This window comes from Corythoichthys intestinalis, chromosome 3, assembly GCF_030265065.1.
Source record: "Corythoichthys intestinalis isolate RoL2023-P3 chromosome 3, ASM3026506v1, whole genome shotgun sequence".
NCBI classification, from domain to species: domain Eukaryota; kingdom Metazoa; phylum Chordata; class Actinopteri; order Syngnathiformes; family Syngnathidae; genus Corythoichthys; species Corythoichthys intestinalis.
The window spans coordinates 39,414,181-39,427,767 of record NC_080397.1 but is presented as its reverse complement, the minus strand read 5'-3'; the positions used below and the strand labels follow the sequence as shown (position 1 = coordinate 39,427,767).

The 13,587-nt window shown below is 39.1% G+C and overlaps 1 protein-coding gene across 1 annotated transcript in view; it reads left to right on the top strand.

Moving 5' to 3' along the window:
* tacr1a (tachykinin receptor 1a) overlaps positions 1-13,587 on the top strand; it is a 73,378-nt gene that overhangs the window by 36,339 nt on the left and 23,452 nt on the right. The window contains exon 2 of the mRNA XM_057830879.1: positions 5,325-5,519. Within this exon, the coding sequence (XP_057686862.1) occupies positions 5,325-5,519 (195 nt within the window). The remainder of the gene's footprint in view (positions 1-5,324; positions 5,520-13,587) is intronic.

Genomic DNA, 13,587 nt, shown 5'->3' with positions numbered 1-13,587 from the left:
GGAACAGAATTTTCTGTGGGCCTTGCAAAATCAGTCAAAATCCAGTAAAACGGCCGGGAGCAAAGGGCCTTGCTCCAGTGAGAATGGCTGGGAGTGAATGAGGTAACGTTGTTTGGCTAAAAGCAGGCACTTCAAAATGGGAACATTGTCCAAATGTTGTCTGCCTCCTTCATTAAAGGCCCATCAGATCAACAAGGAGACATTCCGAATATTCCATAGGAAAATCGGTCATTGCAGTGAAGTGACGTTTTCAGTTGATGTCATTGTTTCTAAATTCCGTCTATCTTGTTGTTAGTTTCTTTTCATTTTAGCGGCAAGTTGTCTATTTTAAGCTTCTTAAAATGGCTCTGGATTTTCACTAATCCATGTGCTTTCCAAGGTTGTTGACCCACATAATCAAGCAGCAATATAAACATGCTATTTTGTGTTACTTTTACTCTTTACATGACCTTTGACATTTTGCTTGCTCAAAAGTAATCTAGTGGTATTCACCTAAAGCTGAATGTCAGAAAACCTGGAACACATACCACAAAATACCGTCCCATCCCATAGCAAAGATTTGCTGCTCATCTGTCGCTTAATCTCATCTCGTGAGACAAATTTGATCATCTCAAATTTATCTCATTCTCTGCTTATTTGTTTCTGAGTTTGTGCTCCTAAGTGTACCCTTAGGAGCAAGTGATGAGTCAAAATGAGTAAAGACATCATTGAGACAAATGAGATTGATTTGAGAAAACCAGATTTTAGCAAACTTGTCCACAAACTTAGTCGAGAGCTGTCGAAGGACACCAGAGACAAAATTGTAGACCTGCACCAGGCTGGGAAGACTGAATCTGCAATAGGTAAAACGCTTGGTGTAAAGAAATCAACTGTGGGAGCAATTAATAGAAAATGGAAGACATACAAGACCACTGATAATCTCCCTCGATCTGGGGTCCATGCAACATCTCACCCAGTGGCGTCAAAATGACAAAAAGAACGGTGAGCAAAAATCCCAGAACCACACGGGGGGACCTAGTGAATGACCGACAGAGAGCTGGAACCACAGTAACAAAGGCTACTGTCAGTAACACAATGCGCCGCCAGGGACTCAAATCCTGCACTGCAAGACGTGTCCCCCTGCTGAAGAAAGTACACGTCCAGGCCCGTCTGCGGTTTGCTAGAGAGCATTTGGATGATGGAGAAAATGACAGGGAGAATGTGTTATGGTCAGATGAAACCAAAATAGAACTTTTTGGTAGAAACACAGGTTCTCATGTTTGGAGGAGAAAGAGTACTGAATTGCATCTGAAGAACACCATAGCCACTGTGAAGCATGGGGGTGGAAACATCATGCTTTGGGGCTGTTTTTCAGCAAAATGACCAGGACGACTAATCTGTGTAAAGGAAAGAATGAATGGGGCCATGTATCGAGAGATTCTGAGTGAAAATCTCCATCCATCAGCAAGGGCATTGAAGATGAGACGTGGCTGGGTCTTTCAGCATGACAATGATCCCAAACACACAGCCAGGGCAATGCCAGGGAGTGGCTTCGTAAGAAGCATTTCAAGGTCCTGGAATGGCCTAGCCAGTCTCCAGACCTCAACTCCATAGAAAATCTGTGGAGGGAGTTGAAAGTCCGTGTTGCCCAACGACAGCCCCAAAACATCACTGCTCTAGAGGAGATCTGAATGGAGGAATGGGCCAAAATACCAGCAACAGTGTGTGAAAAGCTTGTGAAGAGTTACAGAAAACGTTTGGCCTCCGTTATTGCCAACAAAGGGTACATAACAAAGTGTTGAGATGAACTTTTGGTATCGACCAAATACTTATTTTCCACCATGATTTGCAAATCTTTAAAAAACAAACAATGTGGTTTTCTGTTTTTTTTCCACATTCTGTCTCTCATGGTTGAGGTTTACCCATGTTGACAATTACAGGCCTCTCTAATATTTTCAAGTGGAGAATTTGCACAATTAGTGGTTGACTAAATACTTATTTGCCCCACTGTATGTGTAAATAAATTGTTACTTCGCGATCAAAATCTCTATTTGTCGTTTTTGATATTTTGTAAAAGGAAAACATTATTCAGATGTTTGGAATGTACTGTAACTAAAGCAAAACATAGCTGTGTTAAAGTCAAATTTATGCATGAAATGTATGCTTTCACAAAAAGCTCAATTTCTCAGTTTTTTCATCAGAAATTGGAAAATTGCTCAAACTAAGCTATTTTCTATTGCTCATTTCTAAAGAATGGAAAAAGATATGAACATACCTTTTTTCCTGCTGAAAGAAGAGAGTCTAATCTTTCTTTTGGTGGGTTCCATGTTTATATAGAAATAGAACAGAATTTTATGTGGGCCTTGCAAAATCAGTCAAAATCCAATAAAACGGCCGGGAGCGAAGGGGCTTGCTCCGGTGAAAATGGCCGGGAGTGAATGAGGTAACATTGTTTGGATAAAAGCAGGCACTTCAAAATGGGAACATTGTCCAAATGTTGTCTGCCTCCTTCATTAAAGGCCTATCAGATCAACAAGTAGACATACCGAATATTCCATAGGAAAAATCAGTCATTGCGGAGAAGTGACGTTTTCAGTTGATGTCATTGTTTCTAAATTCCGTCTATCTTGTTGTTAGTTTCTCTTCATTTTAGCGGCAAGTTGTCTATTTTAAGCTTCCTAAAATGGCTCTGGATTTTCACTAATCCATGTACTTTCCAAGGTTGTTGACCCACATAATCAAGAAGCAATATAAACATGCTATTTTGTGTTACTTTTACTCTTTACTTGACCTTTGACATGTTGCTTGCTCAAAAGTAATCTAGTGGTATTCACCTAAAGCTGAATGTCACAAAACCTGGAACACATACCACAAAATACCGTCCCATCCCATAGCAAAGATTTGCTGCTCATCTGTCGCTTAATCTCATCTCGTGAGACAAATTTGATCATCTCAAATTTATCTCATTCTCTGCTTATTTGCTTATGAGTTTGTGCTCCTAAGGGTACCCTTAGGAGCAAGGTATGAGTCAAAATGAGTAAAGACATCATTGAGACAAATTAGATTGATTTGAGAAAACCGGATTTGAGCAATATTTGAGAAGAGAAATTCTCATATTTGAAAATGGAGTTACACAGTGCCACTCAAAACGCTTTGACACTATATCCTCATTGACCTACTGGTGACACAGTATCAGGAGCAACGTAGGGTTCAGTGTTTGGCTCAGGGATACTTAAACAAGTTAATCACGACGGAGAATTGAACTGACAACCTCTGGATGGGGGAAAAAACTACTCTACCACTGAGCAACGCACGGGCTCAAATGCACTGTGCTCGATGTGACGCGGGCCATTAGTTGAAATCATGAAGCAAATGTATTTTATTTTCCTTCAGTGAATAATTTATATATTTCTTTGAAACTTCAAAATGCATCCAAATCGCGGACATGTTCGCTGTGAGGCAGTAGTTTTTGCGAGACAGCGTCAGCCAGCGTGTTGCTTCTCGCCAGGTTTTGATTACGCAATCACAAGAGGACTAAGGTTCTTCACACTATTCAGTGGTAAACTATTGGTGTTCAAAACCGAATAGTTTTCGGCGCCAAATTTTCAGTCACATCTCAAATTTTTACATTGTGTAAATGAACCAGATATATTATTGAATTATTTGCCCAAATATATTATTTTCAGATATTGGCATCATTTTGGATCAAATTGAGAAATATTTGTAACTGGCACAGCATAAGGTTGCTTAGTGAGATCAGGAAAAGAGGCAGATTTGAGGAAAGTTTAAAAAATAAAATACTTTTCTCATTCTTATCTTTCACTGAGACATGACTGAGATAGTGAGTCCAAGTAAGGAGATCAAATTGAGACGCATTAGAAATCAACACAAGCTCTCATACTTATCTCATGGTGAGAACTTGAAATGAGGCAGCTTTGAGACATTAATGAGAAATTGTGCCAGTAGAACTATTTCTCAAGACCTTCTCATGTAATGCTCACTGTGAGTTTTACTTTTCACTAGACAAATTTGAGAAAACTGAGAAAACCACTCTGGTCTCGATTGTTGCTGATTCACTTCTCAACGATGTACCGTAATTTCTGGACTATAAGGCGCACCTGACTATAAGCCGCCACCCACCAAATTTGACATAAAAACGGCATTTGTTCATAGATAAGCCACACTGGACTATAAGCCGCAGTTGTCCTCATTGTATTATGGGATATTTACACCAAAAGATATTAACTGGTAACACTTCATTTGACAATGGCATCATAAGACTGTCATGAGACCAAATGAACCACCATTAAGCTTTGAACCAATTGGGTGCAAAGCCTTATTGTTTCTAAAAGCTTCATTTGGCCATCACTGCTCCCTTGGGGGAGACAGTCAACCTCTGCTGCCACCTGCTTCCAACACTGTTGTCATCCAACATTCCTCCTAGCATGCATGGCGGCGCTACGGATGTAAATAAGTCATGTTCTATGCTAATTATTTCTTCAGTTACTGTTCCAGATGTTTCATTAATTGCTAGTTATGGTATTTGGTAACATTTTCTTGGATAGTGGTGCCATAATACTGTCATACGACAGTCATAATTATTACATGACAATGTCATAAGCATTAATGAATGCTTATAATAGAGGTCGGTTAGTGTCATCCAGCAAATTATCTCACTTTTGAACGGCCGTAAAAGATCTGAGCTGGACATAAATGGAGTTAGTGAAATAATATGCCACATGACACATAATGAGATCTGTCATAAGAAGTAATGCCCATGATAGTGTCATGTCATAATTATGATGTTCTTATGACAGTCTTATGACGCCGCTGTCAAATAAAGTGTTACCTATTAACCCAAATAAATCAACAAATAAGACGCATTAGACTATAAGCCGCAGGATTCAAAATGACGGAAAAAAGTAGCAGCTTATAGTCCGAAAATTAGGAAACGAGACATGAACAAGATGTCACCTTCAATTTTGCTTTCCTATGGGGTTGGACGTAATTGGTCCACAAGCCGCAAGTTTGAGACCATTTATAAGGGATGTAGTTCATTCATTGGAACATTTTAAAAGGCAAAATTTCATCCATAGATGACTGTTGAACTTTTCATTATTTAATGTAATTTAGAGTGTTTTACATTTTCCTAAAGTGTTGTACATTTTCCAATGTGCATTTCCTGCCTTTTGCTTGAAAATGTAACTTACCCAATGAAAATAACAAATGAAGATAAATCTTGTTTGGCATACAATAATAAACTTCAAGCCTTCAAAAGTATGGAATGAATCTAAATCTAAATGGAATTAATCTAAAATTGTTTTTGTTGTATTTGACCATTGCAGGTACGTGGCCATCATCCACCCATTGCAGCAGCGCATGTCATCCACAGAGACCAAGGTAGTGGTAGGAGTGATCTGGGTCCTGGCTCTGCTTTTGGCGTTTCCTCAGTACTACTACTCCAACATAGACCAGCTCCCCGGCCGTGTGGTGTGCTACATTGACTGGCCCGAATACACAATATGTGACTTTGATAAAATGTGAGTCTCTTCAAATAGTCAAAAAGACTGTTTATCATTTTGAAAGCTGTGGGATTAAAGTAAACTGTTAGTATTCAGTGTAAATTAGACAGAGCAGCATGGAAGCTTTTTGTTCTTTCTAGTTAATAAACTGAAGGCGAGAAGGACTTGTTTTGAAGGTGAAAAACACAGTTGGCCGGAGATGATCAATGATTGGATATGATTAAAGCATTTGTCAACATTCATTTTCTAATTGTTAGTGAAAGCAGTGGTGCTTTTCTATTGGAGCACCAATTCTGTGTGATTTCCAATGGTAATGTTAGAAATCAAACTGGCTGTCAAAACTACTTTTTTAGAGATACAAAATTAGCACTTGATGACACAAATGTCAACAGAATTGGGAATGTGAGTAATGTTACAAATGCATCTGCTTTGAAAAAATTAAATGCAGCTGCACTGGTCCCTAAACAGAACTTAAAAATGGACATCCAAACTATGCATTTGGGGTCATTTTGCAAGTCAAAATGATGTTTCAGTCGTGATTTAATTTTGAAAAAAAGCCTAAACAATTACAGTATCAATACTTGTATACAGAGGTAGCTGATAATGAATTGATGTGAAACAAAGCCGCTTCCCCCTGGACTGCAAATACCATCATAGAAAACACAACATTTATTTTTTTTCACAACATTATGGGAATAGCATGCCTATCCTATTTTGTTTAGTCTGCTTGTCTCTTATTCTAAATGAATCCTCCCCAGGCAACACAGTTCTGCTTTTCACACCTATGCTCTCCCATCATGTGAACTGTCCTTCAAAATTTCCCTTTCAGCAAGATGTTTAAGGATCCTCAAAGTCTGACTGCAAACATACACTCGGTGTAACACCAAAACAGAATATGAAACATGTGAAATTCCTAATGCGATGCCAACAGAGAGGCTTTGTGCTGTTGTTGTAGAGGACTCGTTGGGCATCTTTTAATAAGCCACTTGCCAAAACACTAAACATAATCTGATATATTGGTCAAGTTTTACAGGCGACATACATGAAAACCACATTTGATTGAACTATTCTCAGTGGAGTATTTTTACGTTTTAAAAACTGAAAAATATCTGGGGTTAAATTACAACAGCTAACTAGCTTTTACAGTATTCATTAGGAGTGAGACCTCTTGGTACCTCACGATACGATACGATTTGCGATACAAAGCTCACGATGACAAAGGCGATCCAACGATTATCCATACATTGGTCAGGAAATCATTCTAGGATATTGTACAAACAACAAATAAAAAGAAAAACAAGCTTTTGCTGTGAATTGGAATGAGTTTATCACTAGTAGACGTCCAATCCATTTCAACTGGGAGGGTGGCAGCAAATGGCATTCCTCCCACTTCAAACAGATTGAACATCTATGGCTGTCAGTGGCAGCCAATGCTAGGCAATGAGGTAATTTTGGGCCATTTAAGGTCACTCACCTGTTGATTTTCAGTTACTTCCTGGTGATTTTGGGGTATTTTATGGGTCACTTCCTGTTTATTTTGAGTTACAGAACAGGAAGTGACCTGGGAATCACCCAAATGAATAGGTAGTGACTCAAACGCAACAGGAAATTACCTTGAAATGCCCTAAAATGAACAGCAAGTGACCTGTAAATGCCCTGAAAATCTCACAGAATGACTGTGAGTGCTCTGGTTTCGAATGAACGAACGTTCCCAGTCTAAATGGATTGGGTGTTGGGCACCGTCAAGGCAGCCTTAGAGTTAACTGAGACACTATTATGGTGGAAGATTTTGGTAGCAACTAGATGGTTCTTTATTTTATTTTTTTTAAAACATTGACACCTTCTTAAAATGATATCTCGATTCTTGCAGGAGCATATCGATAACCTTTTGGGATACAAAGTATCACGATATATCACCATTTCGATATTTGGCACACCCCTAGTCACGAGCGACGCAAACTATTTGAAATGCTTGTATTTGCATTAGGGGTGTGAAAAAATATCGAAATGGTGATATATCGTGACACTTTGCATCCCAAAAGGTTATCGACATGCTCCTGCCAAGAATCGAGATTTTAAAAGGTGTCAATGTCTAAAGAAATTAAAAATAAAAAGGAACAAACAAGTTGCTACCAAAATCTCCCACCATAATAGTGCCTCAGTTAACACTAAGGCTGCATTGATGGTGTTTGACGCCCAATCCATTTAGACTAGGAACGTTCGTTCGTTCATTCAAAACCAGAGCGGTCACAGTCATTCTGTGATTTCTAGGGCATTTACAGGTCATTTGCTGTTCATTTTAGGGTATTTACAGGTCATTTCCTGTTGAGTTTGAGTCACTGCCTATTCATTTGGGTGATTCCCAGGTCACTTCCTGTTCTGTAACTCAAAATAAACAGAAAAGTGACTCATAAAATATCCCAAAATCAACAGGAAGTAACTGAAAATCAACAGGTAAACGACCTAAAATGGCCCAAAATTACCTCCTTGTCTGGCAGTGGCTGCCACTGACAGCCATATACGTTCAAGTCGTTTAAAGTGGGAGGAATGGCAGCGAATGAACGAATGTTCATTCGCTGCCATTCCTCCCATTTCAAATGGATTGGACATCTACTAGTAATAAACTCATTCCAATTCACAGCAGAAGCATGTTTTTCCTGTTCATTATTTGTTTTTAGAATATCCTAGAATGATTTCCTGACCACTGTATCGATAATCGTTGTATCACCATATCGTCAGATCATCGTTATCGTTAGCGTTGTATCGCAAACCGTATCGTATCGTGAGGTAACAAGAGGTTCCCACTCCTATTTGCATGCTTCCTGGAAACATCGGCCTGTCATGACACTTTTCTCACAGCTGAAAAACTAAATTTTGTTATTTTTCAAATTCTTAAACAACTTTCTCTTGGGATGTACATGTTTAAAAGCATTTCAATTCCTTTAAAGCTAGTCCAGCAATCAGCAGCAGCTGCATGGAAGCTCAACAGCTGTACCCTGTTTGTTCCTAACGAGCTGAAGTCTCCATTGGAGGTAATATAAAATAATCCAAAATAATCCATTACACCCATGACTACGATAAGAAGAGGTGTACTGTATAATTCAATTCTCTAGTCATCATTCAGTAACTGTTTGTTTTAATTTCTACAAAGTTTCTTCAGATATGACTGAACTCACAATTTTACTCTTTGTTAACATATCATCATCCATACCACACACTATAGGAAAATGTGTTTTTGCCTTATCATATGCAGTCTTGGCTCAGACAGTTAAAAAAAAAATCTTTCCTTTTTGACAAATGCAATTATTGGTACCTGGCAGGTTTACAGAATAATTTAGTGACAATCTTTGCTGCGACTGCTGACAGACAGGGTTGGTTGCTCACCCTTACTCCAGATATCATATTTCCACAGGTTGCTACAAATAGAACCTACTGGTGTCTTGTCAAACCTGTTGAAATATTTAAGTTCAAGCATGTGTGTTTTTTGCAGAAAAGATCAAACTAATAAATGTGTCATTGCTCACAGAAGCACACCAGTTGCATTTTACCTTGTCACCATCATTAATGCTCAATAGAAGGAAAGGGAAATGTGTTAATGTGCAAATGTTTGTATCCAATCCTGCTGTGACTGACAAACCTCTGTAGGTTGTTATAGAAATATATGATAGATGCAGCAAGCTTGGAAGTGATTCAAGTCGTACCGCCCATGTAACCTTTCTGTTTCTTTCATTTGTAATTCTCTAATCCACTGCTCACAGCATCCAATATTTGCAAGTTGATGTATCAGCATGAGCACTGTCACACAAATACCAATATAGGAGAACACACATGGATGAAATGGTGTGCAAACAGCATAGCCCTCTTTACAGCTCTGTCTATAGAAAAAATGTTCATAAGATTAGCCTATAATGCTATGTTAGATTTACGTCTGAGGTGTATTAAGAATGGATTTGTCCTGACATTAAGGTCCCAAACTGGTTGGGGCTTACAACCTTATTGATTGTATTCAATATTTACGACCAAAAATCTTCACGTGTGGAGGGAAAGCTTACCTCTCTTGAGTAACGACTCTGAGGAACGACACGTATAGCCAAATATTGAAGTAACGTCAAAATAAAAACAAGGATGTTTTCCATACAAGATGTTGTTTTTTGTAAATAAATGGTTTTATTGATGATTTTCGCCATTATTACTCATCACTAAAATAAAATTCCATGTATTGAAGTTTCTTAAACAAGCTTATTTCCGCTGGGATACTCATGAGAAAGTTGTTGTGTGTCCCTTTAAAGTGCTTATGACACCAAAAAGCATGTTTATTTCATATTTCACGAGGTATTTCATGCTCCTGAAAGAAATGGACCGCTTGGATGTGTATGGAAGTGGTCGTTTTATTTCTTTAATTTTTTTAATCCCGCGCCATGAAAATGAATAACTTCCTGTTTTGAGGAGGAATGCGAATGTGACATCACCCGGGTCAGCATCTCACAATACAGCATTGATTTATAGCATGCAGATGGACTGCGGATTCAAGTGATTTTGCGGATTGATTAGTTTATTTTTCGTATCACTCCAGCCAAATGTGCTGCAGGGTTTTGTTGTTGTACCAGGTAAAGGCGTGTGAGCCTTTTTGGGTTTCAAAAGGTTGACCGCGGATATTGGCCAAAACAAACCCTACTGCTGTGGGACTATTGGACTTACGAGGAAGTGAGTAAACATCGCATTTTGTATTATATTAAATACTGGGATCATGGCACGTTTTAATACTGAGGTGGCTTGCATTTTGTTGCTGATTGTCCACCGAAAATGCCACTTGGCCGATGACCGGCGGCTTGTCGCACACCCCCTCTATACTCGACTAATTGCCCTCTTCGTGTACCTGGTGTTCTGTCAAATTTTCAACCCGATCAGAAATTGCAGCTTTGTGTTAAAAATGGCCATGAACAGAGAGATTACAAAGTAAACAATACAAAGGTTCTTTGAATAAAGGACTCTTTACTTACGTCTGATCATGGACAGACATGTAGAAAATTTGTCCTCAGACACATCCTGCCATGTTAGCTGCACAACAACTGCACGCTGCTCTCATATGACTCTTCCACTGTTTACGTATTCGCCGTTTAGTAAAGCATTATTTTACACCATATTCGTGTTGACCATGTGGCAGCTACGCGCTCCTCCGACATCGGCCGGTTTGTCTGGCGGTCATTGTCCAGCTGCTTCCCCGCAAACGAGCCCTCTGCCCGCAACAGAGGGCTCGTTTGCGACGGGCGGGTTGCCGATCGGCGAAGACAATCGACAACCCCACTCCATGTGACATGCTCCGGGCTAGTTTTGTGTGATTTTTCGCTTCGAAAGCGAAAATAAGACTTTGAGTTGTCACTCGGTTCGGGTTAGCATGTCAGCTAGCTGTCACACCTCTTAGTTTGTTTACATTGTCCGAAGCCGGGGCAGGGAAATGACAAAAGCCGGACTAACTACGGTGGCATAAAATATTGTTCGAGAGGTGCGACAGTAAAGGTGAAGTTGAGAGTTTTGAGCATTATGGAGTAATTTTGCAATGTCGTACTGAATAGATGGACTTTTAATATTTCTTATTCCATTTAGCACATGATTGTTATTTGTCATGACCATACCATTTATTTAGCAATTAGGCTTGGATATTTGGATAAAAAGAATATCCTGTAAAAATATTGTAGTAGAGAGATTGAAACAATGACATTTTGCTGCTCCCCTTGTCACATTTTCCTCGTTCTGAATAATTCCACCTCAATGGGCTGAATTTTAAATCAGATGAAACCATGACCCTGCCGACATCATCCTCCTGTTGAGGACGCTAGAGCCCTAGATTGGTAGATGTGGCTAAACGGCAAATTAAAATACTAATTTCTCGTCATCTGCGCTTTGCCAAATTGTTGTATATAGTCGAATGGTCTCAAAATATGATTCTAATTCACATAATAATGCTATGTAAAACTTTTTTTATTCTGTCGTATGCACTTTAAAGCAAAACACTTGGTATCTTTTCAGTTTTGGTCGAGTTTAGCGACCCCGGTGGACAGAAGCAGTATTGTTTTGCCTCAAGGAAGACTGTTAAACAATAACATATGACAGTTAGCAACCGTGTGGCTTAGTGTGGCTACACCCCCACCCGGCGGAAAAGGCGTCACGCCAGCGAGTGAAAGTTGGGCCACTGTTTATTCTGTATATCCTAGTAGCCTACCCTCTTTTCCATCCTCAGACAAAAAAAAATGTCTCTTTTGTCGCTCTGCCATCTTTGCAGATTTCGCACGAAAGTGTTCTCATCGACTCCCGTCTTTATAATGAATGGGGAAAGGGGGAAGTGACGTATGCCGTAAAGCAGTCAGCACGTTTGTAGTTTTTTTGTGTGGCAGGGTTCCTGCCACCCTCCTCAAAGTTAATTAGTGCCGGTGAAAGCGATACAGACCTCCTCAAGATATAAAAAAGGTGTCCTTTAACAAGTTGTCAGTCGACATATCATCGCAAATGTTATGAAATTATTTTAGAAAGGTTGAAAAGTTACCCAGTGTTGCTTTAAGGAAAGAAATGTGACTTTGTAAAGACAAGGAAACATTTCTCAATTCTTGGTAAATGGCTGTGTTTATTACTGAGAGACAAGCTTTATTTGAGGAGAAATGGAACAGGTTTTATCTTCTCATTCAGGTGTTGTTATCTCAAGGAAGTAACAATTCTATCAGTGGTCTGGAGAGTTCACTTGAGACTCCATTTGATCCATGTGTTCTTGAGAAGGAGACCCTGATCATCACAAGATAGTTGAGGGCCCTGTCTGCTGATTACTACTAAATGTTAGCTTCCAACATAATTTTCCTCACACAGTCATTCAAGTTGTGGTTCGAGGCAAGCAATTATTTTGCTTGGTACGCTTCACATACTGTATTTTGACAGTGGAATGTAAAAAAACCATAACCCTACTGAAATGTTGTTGCTAAGGGAAAATGGGTTTATAAGAGCAGAATAATAGCTGCTTCTTCATATGAATGGCCATTATTTCTGTGTCATGTTCTTCAAGATTCATGTGTTAAATGAACCCAGTAGAATGAAGTCCAACACAAGCCTGAAGGGACTATACAGCATGCTTGTGCACTTTAGCACATGACACAAAATTGTCCCTTGTTGAATTGCTGTTTGCTCCAAAGTGGTTGGCACGTCATATCCCCTTGCTGCTGACCGATAGCCATTTTACTCGCTTTGAACCTCTACTATGAAAAAAAAAACAAATATAACAACAAAGTGAATCAATGCAATATTGACAAAAAGCAGAGCGTGTACAAGACTTTTGCATACTGTGCACTTTTAAGTAAATAGACACCGTGTTTAAATCATAGCTTGAGGTCCTCATTTTTTTCTGTGATTTCTCATCATTAAATTGGGTTTTCTACATCCTCGGGAAGCCAGTAGAGAGCAGAGGTCCTGTTTTTTATTTTTTTGTTTGTTGTTTTTTTCCGTCTATTTTGAAGCAGCTGCCTCTCCTTCCAATTCACACACCTCTTAATTATGCAAACTGATACAATCACATTCATGTTTGAATAGCCATATTAGCATATTAAACACGCATAAATATTTCCCCACATTACTCTTCACTTAATGTTTATACAAGAACTGGACTGACCGGTTAGTAGTATTCATACAAAAAGCTGAAATAAAATGTGTTCTCCGGGAAAACTTGTCCATATTCCAAAATGCAGTTCACATGCATGCTTTCATAGAGACAAAGCAGCAACCTCCCTATATGTAATTTTTCACTTGCTATGGTTATGCACTGACCAAGGTTTTATTGATTTTGCCTGTGTGACTGTAAGACAAAATAGTGCAGCTTTCTGCCGTGAAGCATCACCCATCAGTCAAAGTAGGGGATTTGCTGAGCTCCCCCGAAGGAGACCACTGTCATTCTCTATTTACAAGGTCATATCTCACCTCAACTAATCTCGCTTCAAAATAGTGTAGAGTAGTGATTTTTCTAGAATTTGTGCTTTTCTGTGCTTCAATGTGGTCTGCAGGACTAACATCACTAATTATTTATTTTTCCAGTCAATAATTACATATTAAA